The 13,823-nt window shown below is 42.4% G+C and overlaps 1 protein-coding gene across 1 annotated transcript in view; it reads right to left on the reverse strand.

The window, feature by feature from the left end:
* LOC126133935 (Down syndrome cell adhesion molecule-like protein Dscam2) overlaps positions 1-13,823 on the reverse strand; it is a 367,718-nt gene that overhangs the window by 276,204 nt on the left and 77,691 nt on the right. The window contains exons 5-6 of the mRNA XM_049915191.1: positions 5,773-5,924; positions 1,202-1,480 (exon numbers count right to left, since the gene is read on the reverse strand). Coding sequence (XP_049771148.1) covers positions 1,202-1,480; positions 5,773-5,924 — 431 coding nt within the window. The remainder of the gene's footprint in view (positions 1-1,201; positions 1,481-5,772; positions 5,925-13,823) is intronic.

The raw sequence follows: 13,823 nt of genomic DNA on the forward strand, positions 1-13,823 counted from the left end.
ACAAGGACTTTCTTTAATTTAGGAGTGGCTTATAATCACTAGACTAGACTGATGACGTTATAACTGCGACTCGATACATGAACAGTCCACCATGTTACATGACGCCACCATCACAAGTTTTTCAATAGTTTCTTGATAATTAATAAAAATCTCTATATTTTTTTAGGAGGGGGGGGGGGAGAGAACTTTTCTTTTCGGCAGCAGTGGGGCGTGACAAACAAAAGTATTGGGAATCTCTGATCTAGTGCATAGCTGGGTAAGCATGAAAGTTTTTAATAATATATTTTGTTACGTCATTTGAGGTCGCAGTGAAGGTTAAAAGACAGAGATTTTCATGTTGTTGAAAAATTATGTATCAAATAAACTGCCTGTGATGGTTAGCAATGAGTGGATGTTCCATCACAATATCAGTTTGAAGCTAATTATTTCAATCGTATTTAAGAAGTTGAGGGGCGAACTTCAGGAGGCAGCGGATCAAGATGATTAGTTTTTTACGTCCTCCAACTAATGTGTCCTTTTTTTATTGTTGCGAAAATAGGATGATATCGTCAAGTGAGCCTCAAAGAGAATTTGAATTATTGGGCAGATCAACGAAAGGAGAACCGAGTATTATTTTCATCATGTCAGCGACAATAGCAACCATTACAAATTGTCTCGAATGTAAAACAGCCCATAGTTGCACTAAATTACGTTTACTTTAAACCTTGACCATGGTTTCTGCTATAATAATATACCCTTCCTCCTGGGCCCAGTATAACAGAGGTAGTGGCGGAGGACATACGGTGCCATTTGTAATTTCACTTATGTTCGAAACAGGCTTATGTCTGTTGAAGTTATTTTATTGGTCTTGACGCAGCTGCTGGACTAAGATATTTCTCATTTGTCAGTGCGTATGACTTCTGAAGAAGGCCATATTATTATAGCAGAAACCATGTTCAAGGTTTAAAATAAACGTAATTTAGTGCAACTGTAGGCTGTTTTTCATTCGAGAATCGATTATCTTTGTCGAATTGCAGTCCGGATCCGCAATAATTTAGATTCTTATCTGTAATGACAAAACAGCACTTTAACTGTAGATATACTGAATGAGGTGTGAATTTTAGCCATGTTTTCGAAATTCGCATCAACTCTTTGGCGTCGTAATCTACTGTATTGTCACCCCTGCAGCCTTCAGTTGCGAGCAGAAGTTGGCAGCACTCACTGGTGACGGAGAGCAGGACTTCCCCGCGTGCAACGTCTCCGCTGGCGCCCCTCACTTTGCAGACGTAGGCGCCGGCGTCGGCAGCGGCATCTACGCGCAACAGCCGCAGCGAGGCGCCACCGTCGCGCAGCTCGTGTCGCAGGTCAGCCGCTAGAGGGCTGCCACGTCGCTCCCAGGAGACGCCGCTGATTGGGTAGCCGGCGTACGGGCAACGTAGCGTCACCTGTCCAGATTCGACGGCCCGCACCGGGCCCGCGGAAGGCCGAACGTAAGGAGGACCTACAGACATTACGTACAAACGTTTGATTAACAGTGTACCATCGGACTAAAAGGTAAGGGTGTCATCCACTCGAAGGTCGGTTTGAACAGTATAGTGGTTCACCAGATATGGTCCTGTTGGGGTGGTATGCCTTTGCCCTCACCCCCTCCCTCCGCCCCCTCCCCCACCGAAGTCTGAACAGACTTACCCAGCCAGTCATAATACGGCTTACTGTTTAACATGAACGGTGCAACTAGGCATTTTTCGCTGTAACAATCATTGACAGAGGTGAAGGAAGCGATAAGTAACAGAATGAAAGAGAATCGAACCCATTACCTTTGGAAGTGTAGTCTACTAACTTTGTAATCTTTAAAATTTTTATACAATATACTGGCTCCATGATGAATGGAAAATACACTGTTTCATTGCTTGCATGAGTTCAAAACTTCGTGGTATGTCTATGTCATTTTGCTTCTTGTGCAATATTACCATGTAACTCATGCTCATTCCTACGAGCACTGATTTCTTTCCACTGCATCAGGACTTTTCCCTCTTTCAGTTTTCCTCGTTTCAGATCGATCCTGTGCTAACACGTTATTACGTTACTACATAAGATCAGAGACTTTTTTTCTGTTGCCACTGAGTGATCGGAACGCACGTCATCTTGATACAAATAATACAGTCTCAAAATCACAATATGGATTTCTAAAGGACCTCGATACTGATAAAGCTATTTAGAAGGTACAGCGAGAATGTACTGGATAGGTAGACAATTAAATACAGGTTACTGGTTATTCTATGATCTGTGTACCCCACAACATCCTTTTAAGTAAATCATAATATTATAGTTCAACAGGAAATGACGCAAAATAATTCATATCATACCTACAATAAACGGTGTCACTGGGAAACAGTCTTGTATTAGGCTATAAGTCACCGTCCAACAGAGAACCAAATGCATGTGATACCGCACAATGCTATTTCTTAGGTCCCTTACGTTTTGTTGTCTACATTAATGACCTTTCCTCAGCAATATTAAAAAAAATTACAAGATTGTTTTCGTTTGTGTCTAGTGTGTGTTGGCCAGAGGTGCAGCCTGGCTTAAACCAGCCTCTCGAGACACAACCACTTAGTTTTTTTTTTTTCAAACTCAACGTTGTAATTCAAACTACAACAATGATGGAACGTTTTAGTAAGCAGGTAAGAAACCCTCCGTGGTCGGAGGCGCAACTAGTGTATCAAATTTTCGAGAGACTAAGTTGAGATGCTATAGCCCAAATCAGAGGAAACTGAAGTCCTCTGACCATTTCGAGCCCAAAATTAAAACTTCCTTTGGTGCAAACAAGATTAACTGACTCATAATGCCAGGGGATCACTACAAGTCATGAGAAATACTTAAAGAAAAACATATTAAAATTTTAGGCATACAAGAAAAAAGACTGACAGATGAAAACAACGTGTATATTGGAAATTATAGGCTATTCATAAGTAATATACATAAAAGAATCTTTAAATGTACAATCCATCTAGGTCTTGTATTCGTAGTTTCTCAAAACATTCTTGTTCCATAAACTAAGTGAAGCCTGTGAGCAACAGTTTAGTAATGATTTATTGAAATATGCCAGTAAAATGTACATGGTAATATTTTAATGCACGTAGTCCAATCACCAAGAAAATAAATTAAATTTAGAAAAAGTAAATAAGTCATGGGAGGTGGTACAAAATTTCCAACATTTTACCAAATCATTTGAAAATTTAAATAGGTGATTTAATCCAGTTAGGTAAAAACAAGAAAATTCAGGAAAACAGTAAGTGAATTCCCTGGGCACAAACGAACAGATCTAAAGAGAAAAGGCTGGCAGAAATATAGAGAAATTTCAACATCAAGATTATGTCAACTCGTTGAAAAAACAGTCTAAACGAAGAACATGGCGGTCATCCAACAAGAAGACAGTGAATTCCAGACTGATCATCATGCAACCTCGTATCTGTATCACTAGAAAATTTTAAGTGTTCATGTATGCAAAGGCGCAAATATTGACACAAAGAGGACCAGAGTGGAACGAAGACCTCAAAATTTAAGCAAAACGATGGCAGTAATCCCTTACATTTGTATTACTAAAATCCAGCTACTGCTGTCAGCAACACAACAAAATGCAAGCACAAAGATTGAAACAACTCGTACACTAGTTTATCAGAAGTGACCAAAACCAAATTCCTTTACAAATGCAGAAAAAAACACGCTTGGTGGGATGAACAGGCAGTAAAATGCAAACACATTGCATTCACAACACGGGATAATAGCAAACCAGGAAATGCACATGAAGCTCTCGTGGCAACCTTCCAATCAATTTTATGAAACATTTAAAACAAAGCTAAATGGGTGCCTACCCAAAAACTACTGCTTCAAGAAGGAAATGGGCAATCGACACTTAACAACCAAGAAAACTACAGAGAACGTTGTAGGTATTTTAAAAAGATTCTAAACTGATATAAGCCCACAGAAAGATTTACATCAGAAATTCCCCAAAAATAGATCCAGATTCACAAGCAACAAATGTGGATAAAACAGCTACGTAATTGAAAAGTTACAAAATAATAAACCATCTGTTTAAGACGGAGTTGGTGCAGAACTCCTGAAATCAGCTGGCCCAAAAATCTTAATACCAAATACATTGATAGCACGAAACATTTGGCAAATTGAGAAAATTCTGGATAACTGGAAAACTTCATTGATACAACCAGTACACAAAAATGGAGACGGAACTGACCATAATAACTGTAGGATTTCCCTTCGTCCTGTTCCATACACAAGCACATCTCAAAGTCTCCTAGAGCGAGCACAACAACAATTTGAATGTTGATCTGACTAATATCATGTACATTGTAGACTAAGTAGATCTTGTCCATAAAAAATTTTAGTTCTGAAACTAATTCGTAAACATCAAAACATCTGTAACAACAAAGTATTCTTTATCTTAGCAGATTTAAAAAAATCCTATGACTCTTCCAAATTCCAGCTTCTAGAAATTTTTGGAAAATAGTGGTTTGCACTCAGTTGTGTTGTCACTTTACTAAACAATCAGTTTCTGTTTGAAACGGGCCATCCTCAGGTGTAATGTGACATCATTAATCAGATGTTACATTAATACTGGAGCATATACAGCTGGTAACTGGTCATTCGACGAAAAGTGAAGGTTTTGTCACGTCTGTAAACTACCTGTTCTTTTGTTTAGTGGCAAATGAACACAGCTCGCATCGTCAAATCATCGCTTATACAGGGTCATATTCAGATCTATCTGTTATTGATTTTGATGTTAATACTTCTCCATAAATTGTACGAATGTTACGTTCGTAACCGTGGACTGACCATAGACTAACAAGATGTGCAGTGGCTGAAATTACATAAAATACTTAGATGCAAGTGGTAGGCTGTAAATTACTTCAGCGGCAAAAGTTTGTAGTTTTAGCTCGTCTATTTGAATCTTAAACTACAGTGGCATGAACCACATAAGTAATTGAAATCGCCTCAGTTTACTAAAAGTTTCCCTAGTTTCTCATGGTTTGGGCTCAGTTCCTCACGATGAGATAACAATTGTTCATAATGTGACCCAGATCCAACTGCCCTCGCTATATACCCCACTCGGTGGACTATTGGATGTCGGTAACTTGCCTCCACGATATTTTGACGCAGATTTTTCTGGTCATATTCAAGTCTTTACACAAGTTACTGGCGTCCGGATAGTCTCCCGACATTTAACAGGACAGTTGTTGACTCCTTAATGACAGAGATGCTTATTTCATCCCATTACGTAAAAACAACGTCTCAAGAACTTTTACAAGCAACTAATACTTTACAGAATGAGACTTTCACTCTGCAGCGGAGTGTGCGCTGATATGAAACTTCCTGGAAGATTAAAACTGTGTGCTGGACCGAGACTCGAACTCGGGACCTTTGCCTTTCGCAGGCAAGTGTTCTACCATCAGAGCTACCCAAGCACGACTCACGCCCCGTCCTCACAGCTTTACTTCTGCCAGTACCTCGTCTCCAACCATCCAAACTTAACAGAAGCTCTCCTGCGAACCTTGCAGAACTAGCACTTGCCCGCGAAAGGCAAAGGTCCCGAGTTCGAGTTTTAATCTGCCAGGAAGTTTCAACTTCTACTTTAGATTAACATAGCAGAGGAGATAGAGAAAATTCTTCCTGCTTGCAAATGATTCAAAGAAAACTTACTATACTGAAATGAAACTACGTTCATATTAGAGTGCTCTCATTATTCTAATAGTGAAATTACTTATGTCCCATACTGACCATAAACGTTGAGTCTGGCCTCGTGGGATACAGTGCCCATGGAGTTGGTAGCACTGCAGCTGTACAGTCCACCATCTTGAACACGCACGGAGGATATGTTTACATGGCTGATGACGTCACCTCTCTGATCCACATACTGGCCAATTGTATACCTACAACAATAGAGGAACACATTAATCAAGCAACTCCTTGACTCGAAAAACAATAGAGATGCAGTTTAGTCTCAACTGAATTACTGGAACGAAACGATGGCATTCAAATTTACAGGCCTTCACAAATGGATATTGCATACATAGATAGATTCTGTAACTGCCTAATTCCAACTCTTGAAACATTTGTGGCAGTGGTCGCTGCTCATTTAAAAGCATTCATTTAAGTTTCTTGACAGGAAAATTTTTACATATTCTTCTCGGCTGTAGTCAGCGTTCTACAGCCTTCAGTGTATACCCGAACCGTTCTATAGACACAGCACATTCACACTCTCTAAAGCGTTGAGGCGGAGCTCCCACAAAAAGAGTAACACAGAATGGTCAGAAACAGTCTGCCAAGCTTGTAAGGGTTTTCAGCAGGGGATGCTGAGCTGAAAAATAACTGTTAAGAAAAAAGTTCGATACGTTGCACCGTGTCCGAGATGCTTAGCATTGAAGTCAGCCCATCGGATTGTCGCGCGCGCAAATTCAAAGACCCTCCAAGACGCGATGTCGCCAAACATTCTTCGTTTGCTTTCCTCAAACCGAACAAACCTAGCTTTAGCTCACATAGCTTAAATTTATTAATTCCGAATAAGGCACATTTTAACTGGTTGAGCATTTCAACAAGTGGTAACTCATGGACCCACAGATGTCTGAGCATTACCGCATGTAGTGTGTGCAAGTGCTGGAATTTTTGCGCGCAACTACCTGATTGGTTAACTTCAACGCTACATAATTCGTTTTTTGTTAGCAATTAGCTCCCAGCACAGCCTCCTCTGCAACACTCTTGCAAACTTTCTAGACTATTTCTGACCATCCTGTATAACAATGTATTTACGAGATCCCCATTTCATCTACGTATTTCTGTAAGAAAACGGTAGTATGTCTCGCAATAGGATGAATTACGCGTTTCTAAACATGCATCTTTCTTTAGACGATATTGAACCATTTTCCAAGCTGTGATAGATTTCTTCATGACCGCCACATCGACTGTGCAATTCGATATGTGTGGTGGAAGAATATTTAGTTGCGTTAAGAAGTACTCAAAGTGCAACACTTCCCATCATCTTTGACCCTTATTCTTTCGTTCCCTTTCAAAGGAACCTTCCCAAAATTTGCCTGAAGCGATTTTAGGGAAATGACGGAAAGCCTAAATCAGGATGGCCGGAAGCGGGGTTTAACCGTCGGGCTCCCAAATGCGATTCCAGTGTGCGTGTGCTAACCAATGCGCCATCACGCTCGGTGTCGGCTTATGGAAACGTGGCACCTGGACGGAATGATCTCGCTTTTTGTTACACCATGTCGATGGTTATGTCCAGATACGCTGTCACCCTGGCGAACGATTGGTGGTTTTTGCGACGTTAAATTTACATAAAATGACGTGGGTCTGTCCATGTAATGCTTCAGTAACTAAATATAGAATTTTGAGTCCATATTACTCTCTCTCTACAGAGATTTCCTTTCCTACTCCGTTCGGACCGATGATCTCGATTGTAATCCTTCTTTTGTTTTAGAAGGTAAGTGAAGACCGTTCCTGCTCCAATCTTACTCTCACTTTGTACTGATACGACGCACTATATCTGCGTTCCTTGCTTATCGTTAATTTATCTTTCGTTAGTGTAGGCAAATGTATGGGGCATTTGCAACTAAATTAATGTAAATTAGTTACGTCTCATGAGTTCTCGTTTTAAGTGTTCTGCTGATACGAGGGTTGGAACTTAAATAGTGGCAATTATTTGTTCACAACTGATAAAAAAGAGTTACATGTTTGCACCTGTTACTGTCCTTCGAAGTAGTCACCAGCGTTGTGTAAAACCTGTTGCCAGCGATGTGGAAGGCGTAGTATACCGTTAACTGAGCCTGGTCTGTTGGTGGTGCGAATTGAGCGGTCTAAAGTTATAGTGATTGTCTTGTACGACTGTGATTGTGTTATCCTAACAAGGCAGAAGACCGCTCCATTCGCACCATCAACAGAACAGGCTCTGCTAAAGGTATACTACGCCTTCCACATCGCTGGCAACAGGTTCTACACAACGCTGGTGACTATTTTGAAGGACAGTAACAGGTGCAAACATGTAACTCTTTTGTATCGGTTGTGAATAAATAGTTGCAAATATTTAAGTTCCAACGCTCGTAGGAATAAGATACACGAAATGTTTTAATGTTTTACTGTAACAGCCAACGACCAATACGAGGTGCATTCAAGTTCTAAGGCCTCCGATTTTTTTCTCCGGACTGGAAAGAGATAGAAACATGCGCATTGTTTTAAAATGAGGCCGCGTTCATTGTCAATACGTCCCAGAGATGGCAGCACCATACGGCAGATGGAATTTTACCGCCAGGAGCGAGAATGAGAACTGTTTTAAATACTTAAAATGGTGACGTTTTCCTTACTTGAACAGCGTGCAATCATTCGTTTTCTAAATTTCCGTGGTGTGAAACCAATTGAAATTCATCGACAGTTGAAGGAGACATGTGGTGATGGAGTTATGGATGTGTCGAAAGTGCGTTCATGGGTGCGACAGTTTAATGAAGGCAGAACATCGTGTGACAACAAACCGAAACAACCTCGGGCTCGCACAAGCCGGTCTGACGACATGATTGAGAAAGTGGAGATAATTGTTTTGGGGGATCGCCGAATGACTGTTGAACAGATCGCCTCCAGAGTTAGCATTTCTGTGGGTTCTGTGCACACAATCCTGCATGACGACCTGAAAATGCGAAAAGTGTCATCCAGGTGGGTACCACGAATGCTGATGGACTACCACACGGCTGCCCGTGTGGCATGTTGCCAAGCAATGTTGACGCGCAACGACAGCATGAATGGGACTTTCTTTTCGTCTGTTGTGACAATGGATGAGACGTGGATGCCATTTTTCAATCCAGAAACAAAGCGCCACTCAGCTGAATGGAAGCACACAGATTCACCGCCACCAAAAAAATTTCGGGTAAACGCCAGTGCTGAAAAAATGATGGTGTTCATGTTCTGGGACAGCGAGGGCGTAATCCTTACCCATTGCGTTCCAAAGGGCACTACGGTAACAGGCGCATCCTACGAAAATGTTTTGAAGAACAAATTCCATCCTGCACTGCAACAAAAACGTCCGGGAAGGGCTGCGCGTGTGCTGTTTCACCAAGACAACGCACCCGCACATCGAGCTAACGTTACGCAACAGTTTCTTCGTGATAACAACTTTGAAGTGATTCCTCATGCTCCCTACTCACCTGACCTGTCTCCTAGTGACTTTTGGCTTTTTCCAACAATGAAAGACACTCTCCGTGGCCGCACATTCACCAGCCGTGCTGCTATTGCCTCAGCGATTTTCCAGTGGTCAAAACAGACTCCTAAAGAAGCCTTCGCCGCTGCCATGGAATCATGGCGTCAGCGTTGTGAAAAATGTGTACGTCTGCAGGGCGATTACGTCGAGAAGTAATGCCAGTTTCATCGATTTAGGGTGAGTAGTTAATTAGATAAAAAATCGGAGGCCTTAGAACTTGAATGCACCTCGTACGAGCGTAACGGATCGTGGCGGGAAGAGGCAATGGCCGAATACAATTAGTATTCTGCCATTTATTCACTTTCAATTTGCTACAGCGTCCCAGAGATTAACTGCCGATCATGACGAAGCGTTTTGCAAACTTAAATGCAGGCGAGGAACCTTAAATGAACTGGCCACAGTCTCCAAGCTATGATTCCATTTTGCCCATAAATGACCGATACCGGCCCCATAAATTTGACGGTGGTGTTAAAAGACGTAATTTTCTGCTCGAAACGTGCACCACACCACAGACGCAAGCTGGTGAGGGCAGTGTGAGGATAGGGGGCGTGGGGGGGGGGGGGGGGGCGAGGGAGGGAGGGAGACACTCAACCGGGCTATTGATTAAGTAAAAGTTATTGTGTACCATCTGCACCCCTTCATGTCTGATATCTTCCCCCACGTGGAAAGGATCTTCCAGTAGGATAATGGTCAGTATCACACAGCCACAATCGTGCTACAGTGCTTCTAACTGCATGTTAGTGAACTCATGTGGATGTCTTCGCCATCAAATTCCTCTGATCTAAATCCGATGCAACACTTCTCGGATGATATCTGGCGCCAAATCCACGCCCAAAAACCAACGGCCTGTAATTTAAGGTAATTGCGTGTCCTGTACATAGACATCTAGTGCCACAACCTGTAATTTATGGGAATTTCGTGGCATGTGCGTAGACGTATGGTGCCATAAATCATAGACCTACCAAGGATTTGTCGGCTCTACGAGGGCTGACTGAAAAATAATGCGTCCCCTTTCGTAACTCTTCAACTGTTGGAAGCATTGGTATGCGGTAGGAAGTGACTTGTTCCGTAGCCTCTCCTCTACAGCTCCAGTTGGAGGGAAGCCTTAGCATTGAACGGTTGTATTGTTACGGTGTAAAGTATGGAACGCAGCGCAGACGGTCGGTCAATGCGACCCAAGGAACGTGCAGCCATTGTATTCTTGACAGCAGAAGGTGTCACCCCAAAGGAGATTCATCAGAGAATCAAAGCAGTTAATGGTGATTGTGTTGATGTGAGTAATGTGCGTCGTTGGGCGAATAAGTTTAAAGATGTTGAGGCGGGAACATCTGACCTGCGTGACAAACAAAGAGTTGGACGGTCTGTGACAGCAACCACTGAGTTTCACAAGAAAAATGTTGGCATATTGATTCAAGACGATCGTCATATCACTCAGAGAGACACTGCAAGCACAATCGGCATTTTACAAGAACGTGTGGGTCACATTATTGCTTTGCCTAGCTATCGGAAGATCCGTGCACGATGGGAACTACGAATGCTGACTCCTGAAATGAAAGTGCACAGACTTGAAATTTGCCAGGAACTCCTCTTGCATTACGAGATTGAAGGTGACGCCTTTCTCCATTCAATTGTGACACGAGACGAAATGTGGCTACACCATTACGAACGTGAGACTATGGTTGCGGAAGCACTTCTTCCGTGACGGCTTCAGAAAACTTATTCATCGTTGGCAGAAATGTATCCAATTGGCTGGTGATTATGAGGAGAAGTGAAGATTGGCAACTAAACATCACATTCTAAGGATTATTTCTACGTTAGAGTTATTAAAATATTCCCATCCAGACCCAATTAACAAAGGTGGAGCATTACTTTTCATTCGACGCTCGTATATTAAGCAGAATCGGTGCTGGATTGTATTCCAAAGGTGAACCCACATGCTATTAAGCATATGGTCATCATTTTCTATATCACGAATGTAGTTACCAATCACAATTTAGACTTTCATTCGTATTGACACTTAGTTTAAGCAGTTTTCTGTCCCTAGTACTGTTTGGGCATTATCAAGGCTTTAAGATTCAAATGGTTCAAATGGCTCTGAGCACTATGCGACTTAACTTCTAAGGTCATCAGTCGCCTAGAACTTAGAACTAATTAAACCTAACTAACCTAAGGACATCACACACATCCATACCCGAGGCAGGATTCGAACCTGCGACCGTAGCGGTCGCGCGGTTCCAGACTGTAGCGCCTTTAACCGCTTGGCAAGGCTTTAAGAGAGACTAGTTCTGGAACCTTTCCACTGGCCCTCTTGCACTCATTAATACTGTTGTATACCAACTTCCTCTTCCTCGGGTCTGATACGACGAATACTTCTCTGTGGAATTACTTGGGCTGCTATTCTTCGCTATCTGAAATCAGAAAACTTATCGGAAATTTGGAGGGTTTCTCTATCCTGAGAGATTTTTACTAGGGCATCTTAGAGTGCGGCTAGGGACTGCTGGTGTTTGTGAACCTATGTAAACAGGTTCTGTATTTGTTGCTAATAATCAGCCCCTCCTAGTGACGCCGGGTTGTAGCATAGGCAATAAAAGGTATTTATTGTAGTCATTAGTCACAATTTTCTTTATTTTGCCTACTGGCTAATCGTTTCAAGAATCAATACCTTCCTCAGGTCGTCATACGATCAAAACAATCAAAGTACATAGTTAAAATAATAATGTGGGAAACATTACATAACTTTTTCGCCCTGCATTAGCAAAGATATGGCATTAAGCGCAGCCTTAAAATATACGGTGTGTTTCAGAATGACGTTGTAAAAATTTTGGGACAGTTTCCTTGCACCAAAACAAGAGAAAAGTGTCCAGTAAACATGGGATCTAAAGTGCGTATCGTAAGAGTTACGAGTACTTCTTCAGTAGAAGAACTGTTTTTCATGTTAGCGAAGATGAATGTGCCGAAATTTTTAAAACGTCTTCCTGAAAAGCCCTGTATAGGTAGCCGTTTACGCCTGGCACACAGTCGTCACCGTCGCTTCCCAAGTAGGTATGTCAAAAACTAAACATCAATGCTAAGCTTTAAACAGATGCAAATTGCGGTGAGTAGTGATAAGGTTGCCCCCCCCCCCCCCCATTGTACAGTGTGTCTTTGTCTTTCTTCTTAAGAGAAGAGTCACACTGTAAAAAAAAGTGCTAAGACAAAGACTAAAACAGTTATCACTGTAATAAAAGACAGAAAGCAAATTGGCAAATTTTGGTAGCCATGTTAGCATTCGCCGTTTGAATGCGGTTTATCTTACTACTGTATACGGCCACGAATGGTTCAGTCAAGTAAGTGTCGAATAATAACATTACACACTGAAAACTCAAATTTTCTTTTATTGGAGAGATACCCTCATCCAGGGACAATAGCAGTGCAGCGTGAGTAAGTATTACTGTGCAACTGTCAGTTGACAGTTCCCGTTTGTTGCTTTTCCCAACAGTGTCCGTCTTTAAGCCAGGGTTTCCCAGCGGCGCCGCACCGTGCTTCTTCCCCACCGTGTCGCAGCTCAACAGTCAGCCACAGCCGTGATAAATACTTCTCGCACATACTGTGGGAGGTTGTATCGATGGGCTCTGGTGTTAGCAGACGGCCACAACATTAATTCCTACAACCGTTTCGTGCTGTGATGTTATGCTGTAGCTGCACTTTCAAGCAATACTGACACTCATCAGCGAGAACATTATCACCACCTAACCACTAGCGATATACGAGGTGCATTCAAGTTCTAAGGCCTCCGATTTTTTTTTCTAATTAACTACTCACCCGAAATCGATTAAACTGGCGTTACTTCTCGACGTAATCGCCCTGCAGACGTACACATTTTTCATAACGCTGACGCCATGATTCCATGGCAGCGGCGAAGGGTACTTTAGTCTGTTTTGACCACTGGAAAATCGCTGAGGCAATAGCAGCACGGCTGGTGAATGTGCGGCCACGGAGAGTGTCTTTCATTGTTGGAAAAAGCCAAAAGTCACTAGGAGCCAGGTCAGGTGAGTAGGGAGCATGAGGAATCACTTCAAAGTTATCACGAAGAAAACTGTTGCGTAACGTTAGCTCGATGTGCGGGTGCGTTGTCTTGATGAAACAGCACACGCGCAGCCCTTCCCGGACGTTTTTGTTGCAGTGCAGGAAGGAATTTGTTCTTCAAAACATTTTCGTAGGATGCACCTGTTACCGTAGTGCCCTTTGGAACGCAATGGGTAAGGATTACGCCCTCGCTGTCCCAGAACATGGACACCATCATTTTTTCAGCACTGGCGGTTACCCGAAATTTTTTTGGTGGCGGTGAATCTGTGTGCTTCCATTGAGCTGACTGGCGCTTTGTTTCTGGATTGAAAAATGGCATCCACGTCTCATCCATTGTCACAACCGACGAAAAGAAAGTCCCATTCGTGCTGTCGTTGCGCGTCAACATTGCTTGGCAACATGCCACACGGGCAGCCATGTGGTCGTCCGTCAGCATTCGTGGCACCCACCTGGATGACACTTTTCGCATTTTCAGGTCGTCATGCAGGATTGTGTGCACAGAACCCACAGAAATGCC

The sequence above is a fragment of the Schistocerca cancellata genome, chromosome 1, assembly GCF_023864275.1.
Source record: "Schistocerca cancellata isolate TAMUIC-IGC-003103 chromosome 1, iqSchCanc2.1, whole genome shotgun sequence".
Taxonomy (NCBI): domain Eukaryota; kingdom Metazoa; phylum Arthropoda; class Insecta; order Orthoptera; family Acrididae; genus Schistocerca; species Schistocerca cancellata.